General features: G+C 74.0%; 1 protein-coding gene and 1 long non-coding RNA gene across 6 annotated transcripts; one reads left to right on the top strand and one right to left on the bottom strand.

Annotated features, from left to right (window-relative positions):
• Positions 1–1,734: 1,734 nt before the first annotated feature.
• Positions 1,735–9,722, bottom strand: LOC135326143 (phospholipid phosphatase-related protein type 2-like). Of its 2 annotated transcripts, XM_064503986.1 has the most exons (8): positions 9,590–9,722; positions 9,226–9,368; positions 7,895–8,083; positions 6,833–6,953; positions 5,615–5,886; positions 4,584–4,760; positions 2,713–2,850; positions 1,735–2,271 (listed from the first exon to the last, which is right to left on the bottom strand). In XM_064503986.1, exons 2-8 carry the CDS (start codon positions 9,289–9,291, stop codon positions 2,239–2,241), a joined length of 996 nt encoding a protein of 331 aa, XP_064360056.1. In that variant the 5' UTR covers positions 9,292–9,368; positions 9,590–9,722; the 3' UTR covers positions 1,735–2,238. The 2 variants fall into 2 exon arrangements, with proteins under 2 accessions (XP_064360056.1, XP_064360057.1); XM_064503987.1 differs by lacking the exon at positions 9,590–9,722.
• A 1,083-nt stretch (positions 9,723–10,805) lies between these two features.
• On the top strand, positions 10,806–12,875 carry LOC135326142 (uncharacterized). 4 transcript variants are annotated; one of them, XR_010386778.1, is made up of 4 exons: positions 10,806–10,906; positions 11,641–11,719; positions 12,322–12,408; positions 12,811–12,875. It is a non-coding gene; the product is annotated as an uncharacterized LOC135326142 (long non-coding RNA). The 4 variants fall into 4 exon arrangements; XR_010386776.1 differs by having other exon boundaries at positions 10,813–10,906; positions 11,626–11,719; XR_010386777.1 differs by lacking the exon at positions 10,806–10,906 and adding an exon at positions 11,006–11,164.
• Positions 12,876–13,747: the final 872 nt, after the last annotated feature.

Below are 13,747 nucleotides of genomic sequence, written 5' to 3'. Positions count from 1 at the left end.
CTATAGACCCACCCCAGCCCCTATAGACCCCCCATGGCCACAGGCACCCTATAGACCCACCCCAGCCCCTATAGACCCCCCACAGCCACAGGCACCCTATAGACCCGCCCCAGCACCTATAGGCGCCCCACGGACCCTGTGGACCTGCCCCAGCCCCTATAGACCCCCCACGGCCACAGGCACCCTATGGACCCGCCCCACCCCCACGGGCACCCTATGGACCCGCCCCAGCCCCTATAGACTCACCCCAGCCCCTATAGGTGCCCCACGGACCCTATGGACCCACCCCCGTCCCTATAGACCCCCCACAGCCACAGGCACCCTATAGACCCGCCCCAGCCCCTATAGGCACCCCACGGACCCTATGGACCCGCCCCCGTCCCTATAGACCCCCCACGGCCACAGGCACCCTATAGGCCCGCCCCAGCCCCTATAGGTGCCCCATGGACCCTATGGACCTGCCCCCATCCCTATAGAACCCTCATGGCCACAGGCACCGTATGGACCTGGCTCAGACCCTATAGGTGCCCCACAGACCCTATGGACCTGCCCCCGTCCCTATAGACCCCTCATGGCCACTGGCACCCTATAGACCCGCCCCAGCCCCTATAGGCGCCCCACGGACCCTGTGGACCTGCTCCAGCCCCTATAGACCCCCCCATAGCCACCGGTGCCCTATGGACACCCCACAGCCCCTATAGGTGCCCCATGGCCACGGGCACCCTATGGATCTGCCCCAGCCCCTATAGGCCCCCCCATGGCCACGGGCCCCCTATGGACCCCCCCCGCCCCTATAGATCCCCCACAGCCACTGGCCTCCTATGGACACCGCACAGCCCCTATAGGCACCCCATGGCCATGAGCACCCTATGGACCCACCCCTATAGGCGCCCCATAGCCACCAGTCCTGTATAGACCCACCCCAGCCCCTATAGACTCCCCATGGCCACCAGCACCCTATGGACATCCCACAGCCCCTATAGGTGCCCCACAGCCACGGGCACCCTATGGACCTGCCCCAGCCCCTGTGGACTCACCCCAGCCCCTATAGACCCCCCACAGCCACCAGCCCCCTATGGACCCACCCCAGCCCCTATAGATGCCCCATAGCCACCAGCCCCCTATGGACCCACCCCAGCCCCTATAGGCGCCCCATGGCCACCCTAGGGACACACAGCCCCAATGAACACCCTGCGGGCACCCTATAGACACCCTGCCCAGGTCCCCTATAGACACCCCGCAGCCCCTATAGGCAGCCCATGGCTGCCCTAGGGACACACAGCCCTGATAGACACCCCCTGGGCACCCTATAGACAAGCCCCCCCACAGGTCCCCTATGGAATTCCCCAGGCACGGCACGCTATAGACTCTCCCCCCACAAACATCCCCTATAGGTACCTCATGGCCACAGGTACCCTATAGACATCCCCCCAGCCAGGTCCCCTATAGGCCCCCCAGCGCCACGGGTACCCTGTGGACACACAGGCCTTATAGGCACCCACGTCCCCTATAGCCACCCCGCAGCCACGTGGCCCTTAGGGACGCCCTCCCCCCCCACGCACCCCATAGACACCCCCACACGTCCCCTATAGGCAACCCAGGGGCATGGGGACCCTATGGACACCCCACAGCCCCCCCATCACACCCCCCCAAGGAACCCCCACGGCCCCTATAGGCGTTCTTCCCCTATAGACACCGCCCCCCCCATCACACAGCCCCTATAGACACCCCGGGCACGGCACAAGCATCCAGTTTATTCGGGGGGGGGTCGGGGGGGGCGAACGTGCAACACGCGTGTGCAAGGAGGGGGCGGAGCCCGTGGGGAAGCCCCGCCCCCTCCCAGCCCGTGGCCCCCCCTTGCACACGCGCGTGAACCCTCATGCGAGGCATCGCCGCAGTCCCCCTTGCACGCGCGTGTGCATCCTCGTGCGAGGCATCGCCGCAGTCCCCCCTTGCACACGCGGGTGCATCCTCGTGCGAGGCGGCTCTGTGGCCCCCCTTGCACACGCGCGTGCATCCTCGTGCGAGGCATTGCCGTGGCCCCCCCTTGCACGCGCGTGTGCATCCTCGTGCGAGGCATCGCCGCGGCCCCCCCTTGCACGTGCGTGTGCATCCTTGTGCGAGGCGGCTCCGTGGCCCCCCCCTTGCACACGCGCGTGAGTCCTCGTGCGAGGCATTGCCGTGGCCCCCCCCCTTGCACGCGCGCGTGCGTCCTCGTGCGAGGGCCTCGCTGGCGGCTCAGGTGACGGCCGGGAACTCAGCGCGACGAGCCTGGGGCGGGGGGGGGACACGGGGGGGGGACGTTAAGTACCAGCACAGCCCCCCCCAAGCCCCCCCCCAGCACCCACAGGGGGGTCAGGGCACCCCTATGCCCCCCCAGCACCCACATAGGGTTGAAACCCCCCCAGCACTCACGGGGGGGCAGGGTGCCCCATAACCCCCCCCCAGCACCCATATAGGGGTCAGGGCACCCCATATCCCCCCCCCAGCACCCCCGGGGGGGTCAGGGCACCCCATATCCCCCCCAGCACCCCCGGGGGGGGTCAGGGGCCCCCCGTTCCCACCCCCCAGCACTCACATAGGGGTCAGGGCACCCCATATCCCCCCCCAACACCCCCGGGGGGGGGTCAGGGCACCCCATATCCCCCCCCAGCACCCCCGGGGGGGGGTCAGGGTGCCCCCCCACGCCCCCCCCCCCACACCGCCGCTCACCTGGGTGACGCTGAGCTCCTCGAGGGGGGGCTGGGGGCGGGGCAGCTCGGGGGGGGCGGCGGGGGCCCCCCCGTCGCCCGCCCCCCCCCGCGGCGCCGCCCCCCCTTTGCTCTGGAAGTTGCCCACGACGCAGGTCACCTGGGGGGGGGCAGTGGGGGGGTGGGATTTGGGGGGGGCCAAGGGGGGCCCCAAGGCTGCTGGGGGGCTTGGGGGGGTCCCTAGGGGTCCCAGGTGTTCGGGGGGGGGGTCCCGGGGTGTTCAGGGGGGTCCCAGAGGGTTTCAGGGGGGTCCCGGGATTTGGGGGGGTCTCAGGTGATTGGGGGGGTCCCAGGCGTTTGGGGGGGGTCCCAGGGAGTTTCAGGGGGGTCCCAGGTGTTTGTGGGGGGGTCCTGGGGGATTTTGGAGTGTCCCAGGTATTCTGGGGGTCCCTGGGGGGGTCACAGGGGTTTGGGAGGGGTCCTAGGTCTTCGGGAGAGGTTCCAGGTTTTTTGGGGGGGGGTCTCAAGGGGTTCGGGGGGGTCCCAGCTGTTCAGAGGTTTCCCAGGGATTCAGGGGGGTCCCAGGGTGTTCGGGGGGGTCCCTGGGGAGTTCGGGGGGGTCCCCAGGGCTTGGGGGGGTCCCCAGGGTGTTCAGGGATGGTCCCAAGGTTCGGGGGGGGCCCTGGGGGGGTTGGAGGTTCCCAGGTGTCCAGGGGGCTCCTGGGGGGTTTTGGTGGGTCCCCAGTGTTCAGGGGGGTCCCGGGAAGTCCGGGGGGGTCCCAGGTGTTTGGGGGGGGGGGCCTGGGAGGTCTGGGGGGTCCCCGGTGTTCGGGGGGGGGTCCCAGGAGGTCCGGGGGGGTCCCCGGGGTTCGGGGGGGTCCCGGGAGGTCCGGGGGGGTCCCAGGTGTTCAGGAGGGTCCCAGGAGGTCCTAGGGGGTCCCAGGGGTTTGGGGGGGTCCCAGGAGGTCCGGGGGGGTCCCTGGGGTTTGGGGGGGTCCCAGGTGTTTGGGGGGGATCCCAGATGTTCAGGGGGATCCCCGGGGTTCATGAGGGCCCCGGGAGGTGCGGGGGGGTCCCCGGGGTTTGTGGGGGTCCCAGGAGGTGCGGGGGGGTCCCCAGTGTTCGGGAGGACCCCGGGAGGTGCGGGGGGGTCCCCGGGGTTTGGGAAGGCCCTGGGAGGTGCGGGGGGGTCCCCAGTGTTCGGGAGGACCCCGGGAGGTGCGGGGGGGTCCCCAGGGTTTGGGAAGGCCCTGGGAGGTGCGGGGGGGTCCCCAGTGTTCGTGAGGACCCCGGGAGGTGCGGGGGGGTCCCCGGGGTTCGTGAGGGTCCCGGGAGTTGCGGGGGGGTCCCCGGGGTTTGGGAAGGCCCTGGGAGGTCCGGGGGGGTCCCCAGTGTTCGTGAGGGCCCCGGGAGGTGCGGGGGGGTCCCCAGTGTTCGGGAGGGCCCCGGGAGGTCTGGGGGGGTCCCCGGGGTTCGTGGGGGTCCCAGGAGGTGCGGGGGGGTCCCCGGGGTTCATGAGGGCCCCGGGAGGTGCGGGGGGGGGTCCCCAGTGCTCGGGAGGGCCCCGGGAGGTGCGGGGGGGTCCCCAGTGTTCGTGGGGGTCCCAGGAGGTGCGGGGGGGTCCCTGGGGTTCGGGGGGGTCCCGGGAAGTCCGGGGGGGTCCCAGGTGTTCGGGAGGGTCCCAGGAGGTCCTAGGGGGTCCCAGGTGTTTGGGGGGGTCCCCGGTGTTCGGGGGGTCCCAGGGGTTTGGGGGGGTCCCAGGAGGTCCGGGGGGGTCCCTGGGGTTTGGGGGGGTCCCAGGTGTTTGGGGCGGATCCCAGATGTTCAGGGGGGTCCCCAGTGTTCGGGAGGACCCCGGGAGGTGCGGGGGGGTCCCGGGGGGGGGTCCCTCACCAGGAAGGCGGCGATGGCGGTGCCGGTGAGGAAGCCGGCGAGGACGTCGGCCCAGTGGTTGCGGTGCTCGGCCACGCGCAGGGCGCCCAGCAGGAAGGGGGGGGCCGCCAGGGCCAGCACCGCCGCCGGCTTGGCCAGCCGCGAGCCCCGCGCCCCCCAGCCCAGCGTCACGTACATCTGCGGGGGGGGCACACGGGGATGGGGGGGGTCACCGGGCACGGCCTGGCCAGCCGCCAGCCCCGCGCCCCCCAGCCCAGCGTCACGTGCATCTGCGGGGGGGGCACACGGGATGGGGGGGGTCACCGGGGCCCCCCTGCGCCCCCCAGGTCCTGTCTGCCCGCTCCGGACCCCCATAGGCCCCAATGCACCCCATAGGCCCCCCCATAGACCCCAATGCGCCCCCCCAGACCCCCCTGTGTCCCCAGGTCCCCCCCAGACCCCAATGCACCCCCCCAGCCCCCCCATAGACCCCAATGTGCCCCCATTGACCCCAATGACCCCCCGTAGACCCCAACGCGCCCCCACAGACCCCCCCGCACCCCCATAGCCCCCCCCTGCACCCCCATAGCCCCCCCGACCCCCATAGACCCCAATGTGCCCCCACAGACCCCCCTGCACCCCATAGCTCCCCCACAGACCCCAATGTGCCCCCATAGACCCTAATGTGCCCCCCACAGACCCCCCTGCACCCCCATAGCCCCTCCACAGACCCCCCCAGACCCCAATGCACCCCATAGACCCCCCAGCCCCCCACAGATCCCCCCACACCCCCATAGACCCCAATGCACCCCATAGGCCCCCCCCATAGACCCCAATGCGCCCCCCCAGACCCCAGTGCACCCCATAGGCCCCCCATAGACCCCAATGCGCCCCCCCAGACCCCAGCGCACCCCCCCAGACCCCAATGCACCCCCCCAGACCCCAATGCACCCCAATGCTCCCCCCCAGACCCCAATGCGCCCCCCCAGACCCCAATGGGCCCCCCCAGACCCCAATGCACCCCCCCAGCCCCCCCCAGCCCCCCCCCGTACGGCGGCGTAGGCGGCGGCGTAGGCGCCCAGGGCGGCCTCCTTGCAGGGGAAGGCGCGGCGGGCGGCCGCCACGAGGGGGGGGTCTCCGGCGCAGGGGGCCCCGGCGGGGGGCACGAAGCGGGGGGGGGCGCCGGGGGGGCGCCGGGGGCCGCAGCCCAGCGCCGTGTAGTTGGGGCGGCAGACGGCGAGGAAGTGGGGGGCCGGCGCCCCCGTCACCACCTGCCCCGCGTTGGCGAAGATGGCCGTGGCCAGCAGCCCGAAGGAGAAGACGCCTGCGGGGGGGGGCGCGGGGGGGTCGCGGGGGGGCCCCCGCTGCGGAGGGCCCCCCCGAGCGGGGACGGAGCCCCCCGAGCAGGGAGGGATCCCCCCAAATAGGGATACCCCCCCCCGAGTGGGGATGGACCCCAGGGAGACCCCCCCCCGGAGAGACCCCCCCCCAATTGGGGACACCCCCCCAAGGGAGGACGGACCCCAGGGAGACCCCCCCCGGAGAGACCCCCCCCAATTGGGGACACCCCCCCAAGGGAGGATGGGCCCCAGGGAAACCCCCCCCGGAGAGACCCCCCCCAATTGGGGACAGCCCCCCCCAAGGGAGGATGGACTCCAGGGAGACCCCCCCCGGAGAGACCCCCCCCAATTAGGGACAGCCCCCCCCAAGGGAGGATGGACCCCAGGGAGATCCCCCCCCGGAGAGACCCCCCCCAATTAGGGACAGCCCCCCCCAAGCGGGGACAGACCCCAAGGAGACCCCGCCCAGAGAGACCCCCCCCCGATTGGGGACACCCCCTTGAAGGGACCCCAGGGAAACCCCCCAATTGGGGACACCCCCCCCACCCAAATGGGGACACCCCCTTGAAGGGACCCCAGGGAGACCCCCCCCGGAGAGACCCCCCCCAACTGAAGTCCCCCCCCAAAGGGACCCCAGGGAGACCCCCTGGAAACCCCCCCCCAATTGAGGACCCCCCCAGGGAGACCCCCCCCCATTGCAGAGGGCACCCCCCAATGGAGCTGAGACCCCAACCAGGGACCCCCCCCAATTGGGCCCCCCCCCAGGGACCCCCCCACTGCAGAGAGCACCCCTGATGGAGGCGAGACCCCAGGTGGGACCCCCCCCAGCCCCCCCCCAGGGCATAGGGGCCCCCCCGGGCCGTGTTCACCCCCCGGGCTGGGTCAGGCCCCCCCCCGGCCCCGGTGCCCCCCCCGGCCCCCCCGGCTCACCCAGGAAGCGGACGAGGCGCCGCAGCAGCGGCCCCAGGTAGCAGCACTCGCCCCACAGGATGGTCCGGTCGCGGCCCCCCCGGGGCCCCCCCAGCAGCCCCGCCAGCTCCCCGGCCACGATCTGCACGGGGCCGTCACCGGCTGCCCCCCCCCCCGGCGCCCGGGACCCCCCCGGATCCCCCCAGCCCCCTAGGGACCCCCCCGAGCACCCTGACCCCCCCCAGCACCCCTTAGACACCCTGAGCCCCCCAGGACCCCCCCCAGACCCTGAACCCCTGCAGAGCCCCCCCAGCACCCTGAGCCCCCCCAAGCACCCCCTTAGACACTGTGAGCTCCCCAGGGCCCCCCCCAGCCACTCCACGACCCCCCTGAGCACCCTGAACCCCCCTGGGACCCCCCGCAGCACCCTGACCACCCCCCGGGAACCCCCCACCACTCCAGGACCCCCCCAAGCACCCCAAAGCCCCCCTGAGCACCCCCTTAGACACCCTGAGCCCCCCCAGGACCCCCCCCAACCCCCTGAGGCCCCTGTAGAGCCCCCCAGCCCCCTGAGCCCCCCCTCAGAGCCCCCTCCCAGCCCCCTGAGCCCCCCAGGACCCCCCCCAGCCACCTAAGCCCCCCTGCAGAGCCCCCTCCCAGCCCCCTGAGCCCCCCAGGACCCCCCCCCCAGCCCCCTGAGCCCCCCCGCAGAGTCCCCTCCCAGCACCCTGAGCCCCCCCCCCAGGACCCCCTTAGCCACCCTGAGCCCCCCAGGACCCCCCTCCCAGCCCCCTGAGCCCCCCCCAGAGCCCCCTCCCAGCACCCTGAGCCCCCCAGGACCCCCTTAGCCACCCTGAGCCCCCCTGCAGAGCCCCCCCAGCCCCCCCCAGCCCCCTGAGCCCCCCAGGACCCCCTTAGCCACCCTGAGCCCCCCTGCAGAGCCCCCCCAGCCCCCTGAGCCCCCCAGGACCCCCCCTCCAATCCCCCCAATCCCCCCCCAGCACCCTCTTACACACCCTGAGCCCCTCCGGGGGACCCCCCCCAGCCCCCCGACCCCCCCGGGACCCCCCCCCCCCGGCTCACGGTGAGGGTGGGCACGGCGGCGGCGAGGGCGTAGACGAGGGCGGGGGGGGCGCGGCTGGCGGCGGGGGGGCCGGGGTAGGGCTTGCCGTAGGCCGGGTCGCCGCAGAAGAAGCCGCGCACGTGCACGGGGAAGGTGTCGGTGAACTCCAGCTGGTAGGCGAGCAGCGCCGTGCCCCCCAGGATGGCCAGCTGGGGGGGGGGCACGGGGGGGGGGCGTCAGGACCCCCCCCCCGGCGCGGCCCGGACCCCCCCCGGGGCGCGGAACGGCCCTCGTGCGACGCCCTCGTGCGAGGCCGCGCGGCCCTCGTGCAGCGCCGTGCCCCCCAGGATGGCCAGCTGCAGGGGGGGGGGCACGGGGGGGTGGCCAGGACCCCCCCACTGCGTGTGCAAAGCCCTCGTGCGACGCCTCGCACGGCCCTCGTGCGACGCCTTGCACGCTCGGTGCGGGCGGGGGCCCAGGTGTCCGGGCGCCCCCCCCCAGCTCCTACCCCCCGGCCCTGCTGCCCACTCCCCCCCCCCACGCGTGCAAAGTCCTTGTGCGATGTCCCCGCATCCCTCGTGCGACGCCTTGCACAACCCTCGTGCGACGCCTTGCACGAGGGGCCCAGGCGTCCGGGCGGCCCCCCCCAACTCCTCCCACAGGCCCTGCCGCCCGCTCCCCCCCCACACGTGCGAAGCCCTCGTGCGACGCCTTGCACAACCGTCGTGCGACGCCTTGCACGAGGGGCCCAGGCGTCCGGGCGGCCCCCCCAGCTCCTCCCACAGTCCCTGCCGCCCGCTCCCCCACACACACGTGCGAAGCCCTCGTGCGACGCCTTGCACAACCCTCGTGCGACGCCTTGCACGAGGGGCCCAGGTGTCCGGGCGGCCCCCCCCAACTCCTCCCACAGGCTCTGCTGCCTGCTCCCCCCCCACGTGTGCGAAGCCCTCGTGCGACGCCTTGCACAACCCTCGTGCGACGCCTTGCACAACCCTCCTGCAACACCTTGCACAACCCTCGTGCGACGCCTTGCACAAGGGGCCCAGGCATCCGGGCGGCCCCCCCCAGCTCCTCCCACAGGCCCTGCCGCCCGCTCCCCCCCCACATGTGCGAAGCCCTCGTGCGACGCCTTGCACAACCCTCGTGCGACGCCTTGCACAACCCTCGTGCGACGCCTTGCACGAGGGGCCCAGGCGTCCGGGCGGCCCCCCCAGCTCCTCCCACAGGCCCTGCTGTCCGCTCCCCCCCCACGTGTGCGAAGCCCTCGTGTGACACCTTGCACAACCCTCGTGCGACGCCTTGCACAACCGTCGTGCGACGCCTCGCACGGGGGCCCCGGCGCCGGCCGTACCTCCACGAAGACGAAGCAGGGGACGATGGCGACGCTGCGCTTCAGCTCCCGCTCGGGGGCCGCCATGGCGGGGGGGGGGGCCGGGCCGGGCCCCCCCTCGGGGGGCGACGCTCGTGCGAAGGCGGGCGGCTCCCTCGCACGCGCTGGTGCAAGGCCAGGTCAGGCCCGTGGGGGGGGCTCCTTGCACGCGCTTGTGCAAGCCGGGGGGGGCTGGAGCCCCCAGATCCCCCCCCCGGGGGGTCCCAACCCCCCATCCGCCCCCCTCCAGGCCCGGGACCCCCCCGAGCCCCCCCCAGGCCCCCGAATCCCCCCCAATCCTCCCCAAAGCCCCGCTGCCCCCCCCCCGGACGCCCCCGGCTCTCACCTGCCTCCTTCAAGCGGCGGCCATTGCCGAGGGGGGGGCGGGGGGGCGGCGGCGGCGCTGTCGCGACAGAGGCATCGCGATACCGCCGCGCCGGGGCGGCGGCAGCGGATTGGACCCAGGCGTCCGGGCAGCCCCCTCCTCTCCCTCCCCCTCCCCCGCACCGCCCCCCCCTCCCCCGCAGGGCCCAGGCGTCCGGGTGCCCCCTCCCATCCGCCGCCCCGATGGGGGGGGTGGGGCGGTTCGGGGGGGGGGGGACTCACATGGGGGGGCGGTTTAGGGGGGCCTTTAACTGCCCCCCCCCAAACGGGGGCGCCGGACGCCTGGGCCCCCCGTGACCCCCCCCCCGAGGTGACGTGGTGCCCCCCCCAAGGGACCCAGGGGTCCGGGGACCCCCCGCCCCCGAGAGAAAAGGGGGCGTGGCCTGACGTGGGCGTGGTCTCGGGTAGCCCCGCCCACGGCCCCCCCCCGGACTCCTGGCCCCCCCCAGGGAGGATTTGGGGGCCGGGCAGCGCCCCAGGCTGCGGGCACCGTAATGCACCTAAAAGCAGCGCCAGACGCTGCGACAATGTAACACGATGTAGCCGCTGCTGCTGTAGCGGGGGCTACCGTAATGCATGTAGTAGCAGAGCAGCACCGGCACTTTAGCACACATGAGAGGGTACCGCTACCGTAGTGCCTCTAAGAGCATGTGCAGGATGGAGGAACGTACCGCCACGCACCAGAGGGTCTCTGCCGTATTACACCGAATAGCCCAGCGTTACCGTGATGCACCACGCACACGGGAGCGGGCTCCCCGGGGCGATGCCGCCCCATCCCGGCCCAGGGCAGCGGGAGGTCCAGGCCCGCCCCGGGGGCGGCGCAACCCGGCCCAGAGCAGCACCGAAACCGCCCTCGCTGCCCTCACCATCCCCACCCCGGCACCGGCTGCGCGCTGTCGACCTCGCCCGCTTTTATAGCCCGGGCCGGGCTGGGCGCCGACCAATGGGCTGCTGCCGCCACGCCCCCTCCGCGCGCCCCTTCCTCGCGGCCTATCGCGTCGCGGCGTGCGTGGGCAGCGCCCCGGATTGGCGGGGAGGCGCGGGGGCGGTGCGAGCCCCGCCCCTCCCTCACCGCCCCGCCCCCGTGGGCGGGGCCCCGAGTGCGCAGGCGCGGAGGGGCGGGGCGACGCAGGTGCCGGGGGCGGGGCTTGGACAGGTGCGGCCCCGCCCCCGCCAGGTGCGGGCGGGGCGGCGGCGCCCAGGTGCGGCGGGTCACGTGGGCGCGGCGGGGGCGGGGCGAGCGGCCGGAGCGACGGACGGGCCGGAGCGGAGCGGGGCGGTGAGCGGCGCCCCTCCCCCCCGGGGGGGCCCCGGCGTCCGGGGCGGGGGGGGGAGGGAGGGGCGGCGCGGGCCGGTCCCGGCGGACCTTGACCCCGCTCGGACGCCTGGGCCCCGCTGGGGCCGCCCCGCCCGGCGCCCGGGGCGCTTCCGCGTGCTGGGACCGGCCGCGGGGGGAGCCGATCCCCGGGACCCGCCGGGATCTGCCGGGATCCGCCGGGGGGAGGCGGCCCCGGTCGCGGAGCCTCCCCGGGATCGGGTGCGGTTGAGCCGGAGCCCAGTCGGGGGGCGGCTGGGGGGGGCAGTGCCGGACACGGGGATCCGCTGGGATCGGGGGGGGGGGGCAGTCCCGGGTGAGGGGATCTGCTGGGATCAGCTGTGGTAGCAGCAGTGCCCGATCCCAGAGATTGGCAGGGTCCCAGTTCCCAGGGATCCCCAGGGATCGGTTGCGGTGGTTGTTGGCAGACCCCGTTCGCAGGGATCCCAGGGATCGGCAGGGTCCCACCTCACAGGGATCCACTGGGATCGGTTACGGTGCTCGCGGGCAGTCCCCATTCCCAGGGATCCGCTGGGATCGGCTGTGGGGGGGAGCCAGTCCCGGTTCGGGGCGATCCGCTGGAACAGTGGTGGGGAGCCCCCCGCCTGCAGGTGGATCCGCTGGGATCGGCCGGGGGGGAGCCAATCCTGAGGCGCGTTGATCCCGGGATCGGTTGTCACCAGGATGTGCCACGGCAGGGATCGCACCCCGCTCCAGGGGATCTGCTGGAGGGGCTCCCCGCTGCCCAGCGCCCGCTGGGATCCGGCCTCCATCTAGGTAGACGGGGGGGGGTCCTGGAGGAATCCAGTGGATCCCTCGGTCCCGACCAGGGGGGCAGAGCAGGCAGCCGGGTCGGGGGGGTTGGGGGATCCCAGGGGGGTTGGGGATGTTTGGAGGGATCCAGGGTTTGGGGGGGGATCCCGGGGGGGGGTTGGGGATGTTTGGGGGGATCCCGGTGGGGGTTGGGGGGATCCTGGAGCCTTCAGGGGGGATCCAGGGAGGCTGGGGGGGCCTGGGGGGGATCCAGGGGTTGCTTGGGTGTCACAGGAGTGTTTTGGGGGGGGTCAAGGCTTCCCGGGGGGGTTGGGGGGGTCCGGGGGGGTTTCTGGGGTCCCCGGGGTGTTTCGGGGGTGCTTGGGGGATCCCCAGGAGTGACCGGGGGGGCTGGGGGGGTCCCCAGCTGTGTCAGGATCCTGGGGGGAGTTCAGGGGGGTCCCAGGGAGCTCTGGGGGTGTTTGGGGGGGGGTCCCAGTCGGTTCTGGGGGTCCTGGGGTGTTTTGGGGGGGGGGTTCGGGGGTCCCAGTCGGTTCTGGGGGTCCCTGGGTGCCCTGGGGGGGTCCCGGGGGGTCTCCAGGAGGCCGCTGACGACCCCCCCGCAGGACCCCCCCCCCCGGAGCTGCCCCCCATGGCAGGAGCCCCGTGCCTGGCCCTGGCCCTGGCCCTGCCCTGCCTGGCCCTGGCCCAGAGTAGGTACCAGCCGGACGCCTGGGCCCCTTCCTGCGGGGGGGGGGGGGGGCTGGTTTCGGGAGTGCCGGACACCTGGGCCCCTTCCTGGGGGGGGGGGGGGCTGGTTTCGGGAGCGCCGGACGCCTGGGCCCCTTCCTGGGGTGGGGGTAGGGGGCAGTTTCGGGAGCGCCGGACGCCTGGGCCCCTTCCCGGGGCAGGGGGGGGCGGTTTCGGGGGCGGGTGCCAGCGCGGGGTGGGGCCCTGACTCACCCCTGGGTGCTCACGGGTGCCTCGGGGGGGGGGGGGGGGGCCGGACGCCTGGGCCCCTTCGGCCAGGGGCGGGGGGGGAATGGCTGCTCTGCGTGGGGGGTCCCGGACGCCTGGGCCCCCCCAATCCCCCGTGACACCCCCATTGCTCCCAGCGTCTCCCAGTATGACCAGTAACAGCACGACGGCTGGCGGCGGCGGGGGCCTCTCGGTGAGTGGGGGGGGGGCTGGGGGTGCCACAGAGGCCCCCCAGGTTTGGGGGCACCTGGGGGGCCCTAAGGTGCCTTTTGGGGAGGGGCAGCCTGGCGGGGGGGGGCTGGGGGGGTCCCCAGGGTATTTGGAGGGGTCCCCAGGGTGTCGGGGGTCCCTGGGAAGTTTGGGGGGTGCTGGGAGGGGTTGGGGGGTCCCTGGGGAGGTTTGGGGGGGTCCCGCTGGATCCCTAGGAGGTTTGGGGGTCCCCAGGGTGTCAGGGAGGTTTGGGGGGGTCCCTGGGAGGTCAGGGGGGTCCCCAGGGTGTCAGGGAGGTTTGGGGGGGTCCCCAGGGTCCCCCCAGGGTGTTGGGGAGTCCCTAGGAGGCCTGGGAGGGCCTTGGGGGGGGTGTCTCAAGGGGTTTGGGGGGGGTCCCAAGGTGTCCCCGGGAGGTTTGGGGGGTCCCTGGATATTTGGGGGGGGGTCCCCGGGTTTGGGGGAGCCCTGGAGAGGGGCTTGGGGGGGTCCCCGGGGTGCTGGGGGTCCCAGGCTGTCCCCAGGGGCTTGGAGGGGTCGCTGGGGTGCCGGGGGCCCCCAGCCATTTTGGGGGGCCCTGGGTCTGTCCCCGGGGGCTTGGAGGGGTCCCTGGGGTGCCGGGGGTCCCCATCCGCTTTGGGGGGGGCCTGGGGGCCGTCCCCAGGGGCTTGGGGGGGTCACCGGGGTGCTGGGGGTCCCCAGGCCATTTCGGGGGGGCCCTGGGTCTGTCCCCAGGGGCTTCTGGGGGGGTCCCTGGGGGGTCAGAGGGGTCCCCAGGGTGCTGGGGGTCCCAGGCTGTCCCCAGGGGCTTGGGGGGGGGTCCCCGGGGTGCTGGGGGTCCCAGGCCATTTCAGGGGGGCCCTGGGT

The sequence above is a fragment of the Dromaius novaehollandiae genome, unplaced genomic scaffold (genome assembly GCF_036370855.1).
Source record: "Dromaius novaehollandiae isolate bDroNov1 unplaced genomic scaffold, bDroNov1.hap1 HAP1_SCAFFOLD_270, whole genome shotgun sequence".
Taxonomy (NCBI): Eukaryota; Metazoa; Chordata; class Aves; order Casuariiformes; family Dromaiidae; genus Dromaius; species Dromaius novaehollandiae.
This window is presented reverse-complemented; position numbering and strand designations above follow the sequence as displayed.

What these genes read in the sequence shown, in the direction of transcription:
- LOC135326143 (XM_064503986.1), bottom strand. Translation starts at nt 9,291, where the DNA reads ATGGCGGCCCCCGAGCGGGAGCTGAAGCGCAGCGTCGCCATCGTCCCC. An exon ending in CCGCCGTGCCCACCCTCACC is followed by an intron (nt 6,954 to 7,894) that starts GTGAGCCGGGGG and finishes GGCCCCGTGCAG; the next exon opens with ATCGTGGCCGGGGAGCTGGC. An exon ending in GCGCCTCGTCCGCTTCCTGG is followed by an intron (nt 5,887 to 6,832) that starts GTGAGCCGGGGG and finishes CCCCCCCCGCAG; the next exon opens with GCGTCTTCTCCTTCGGGCTG.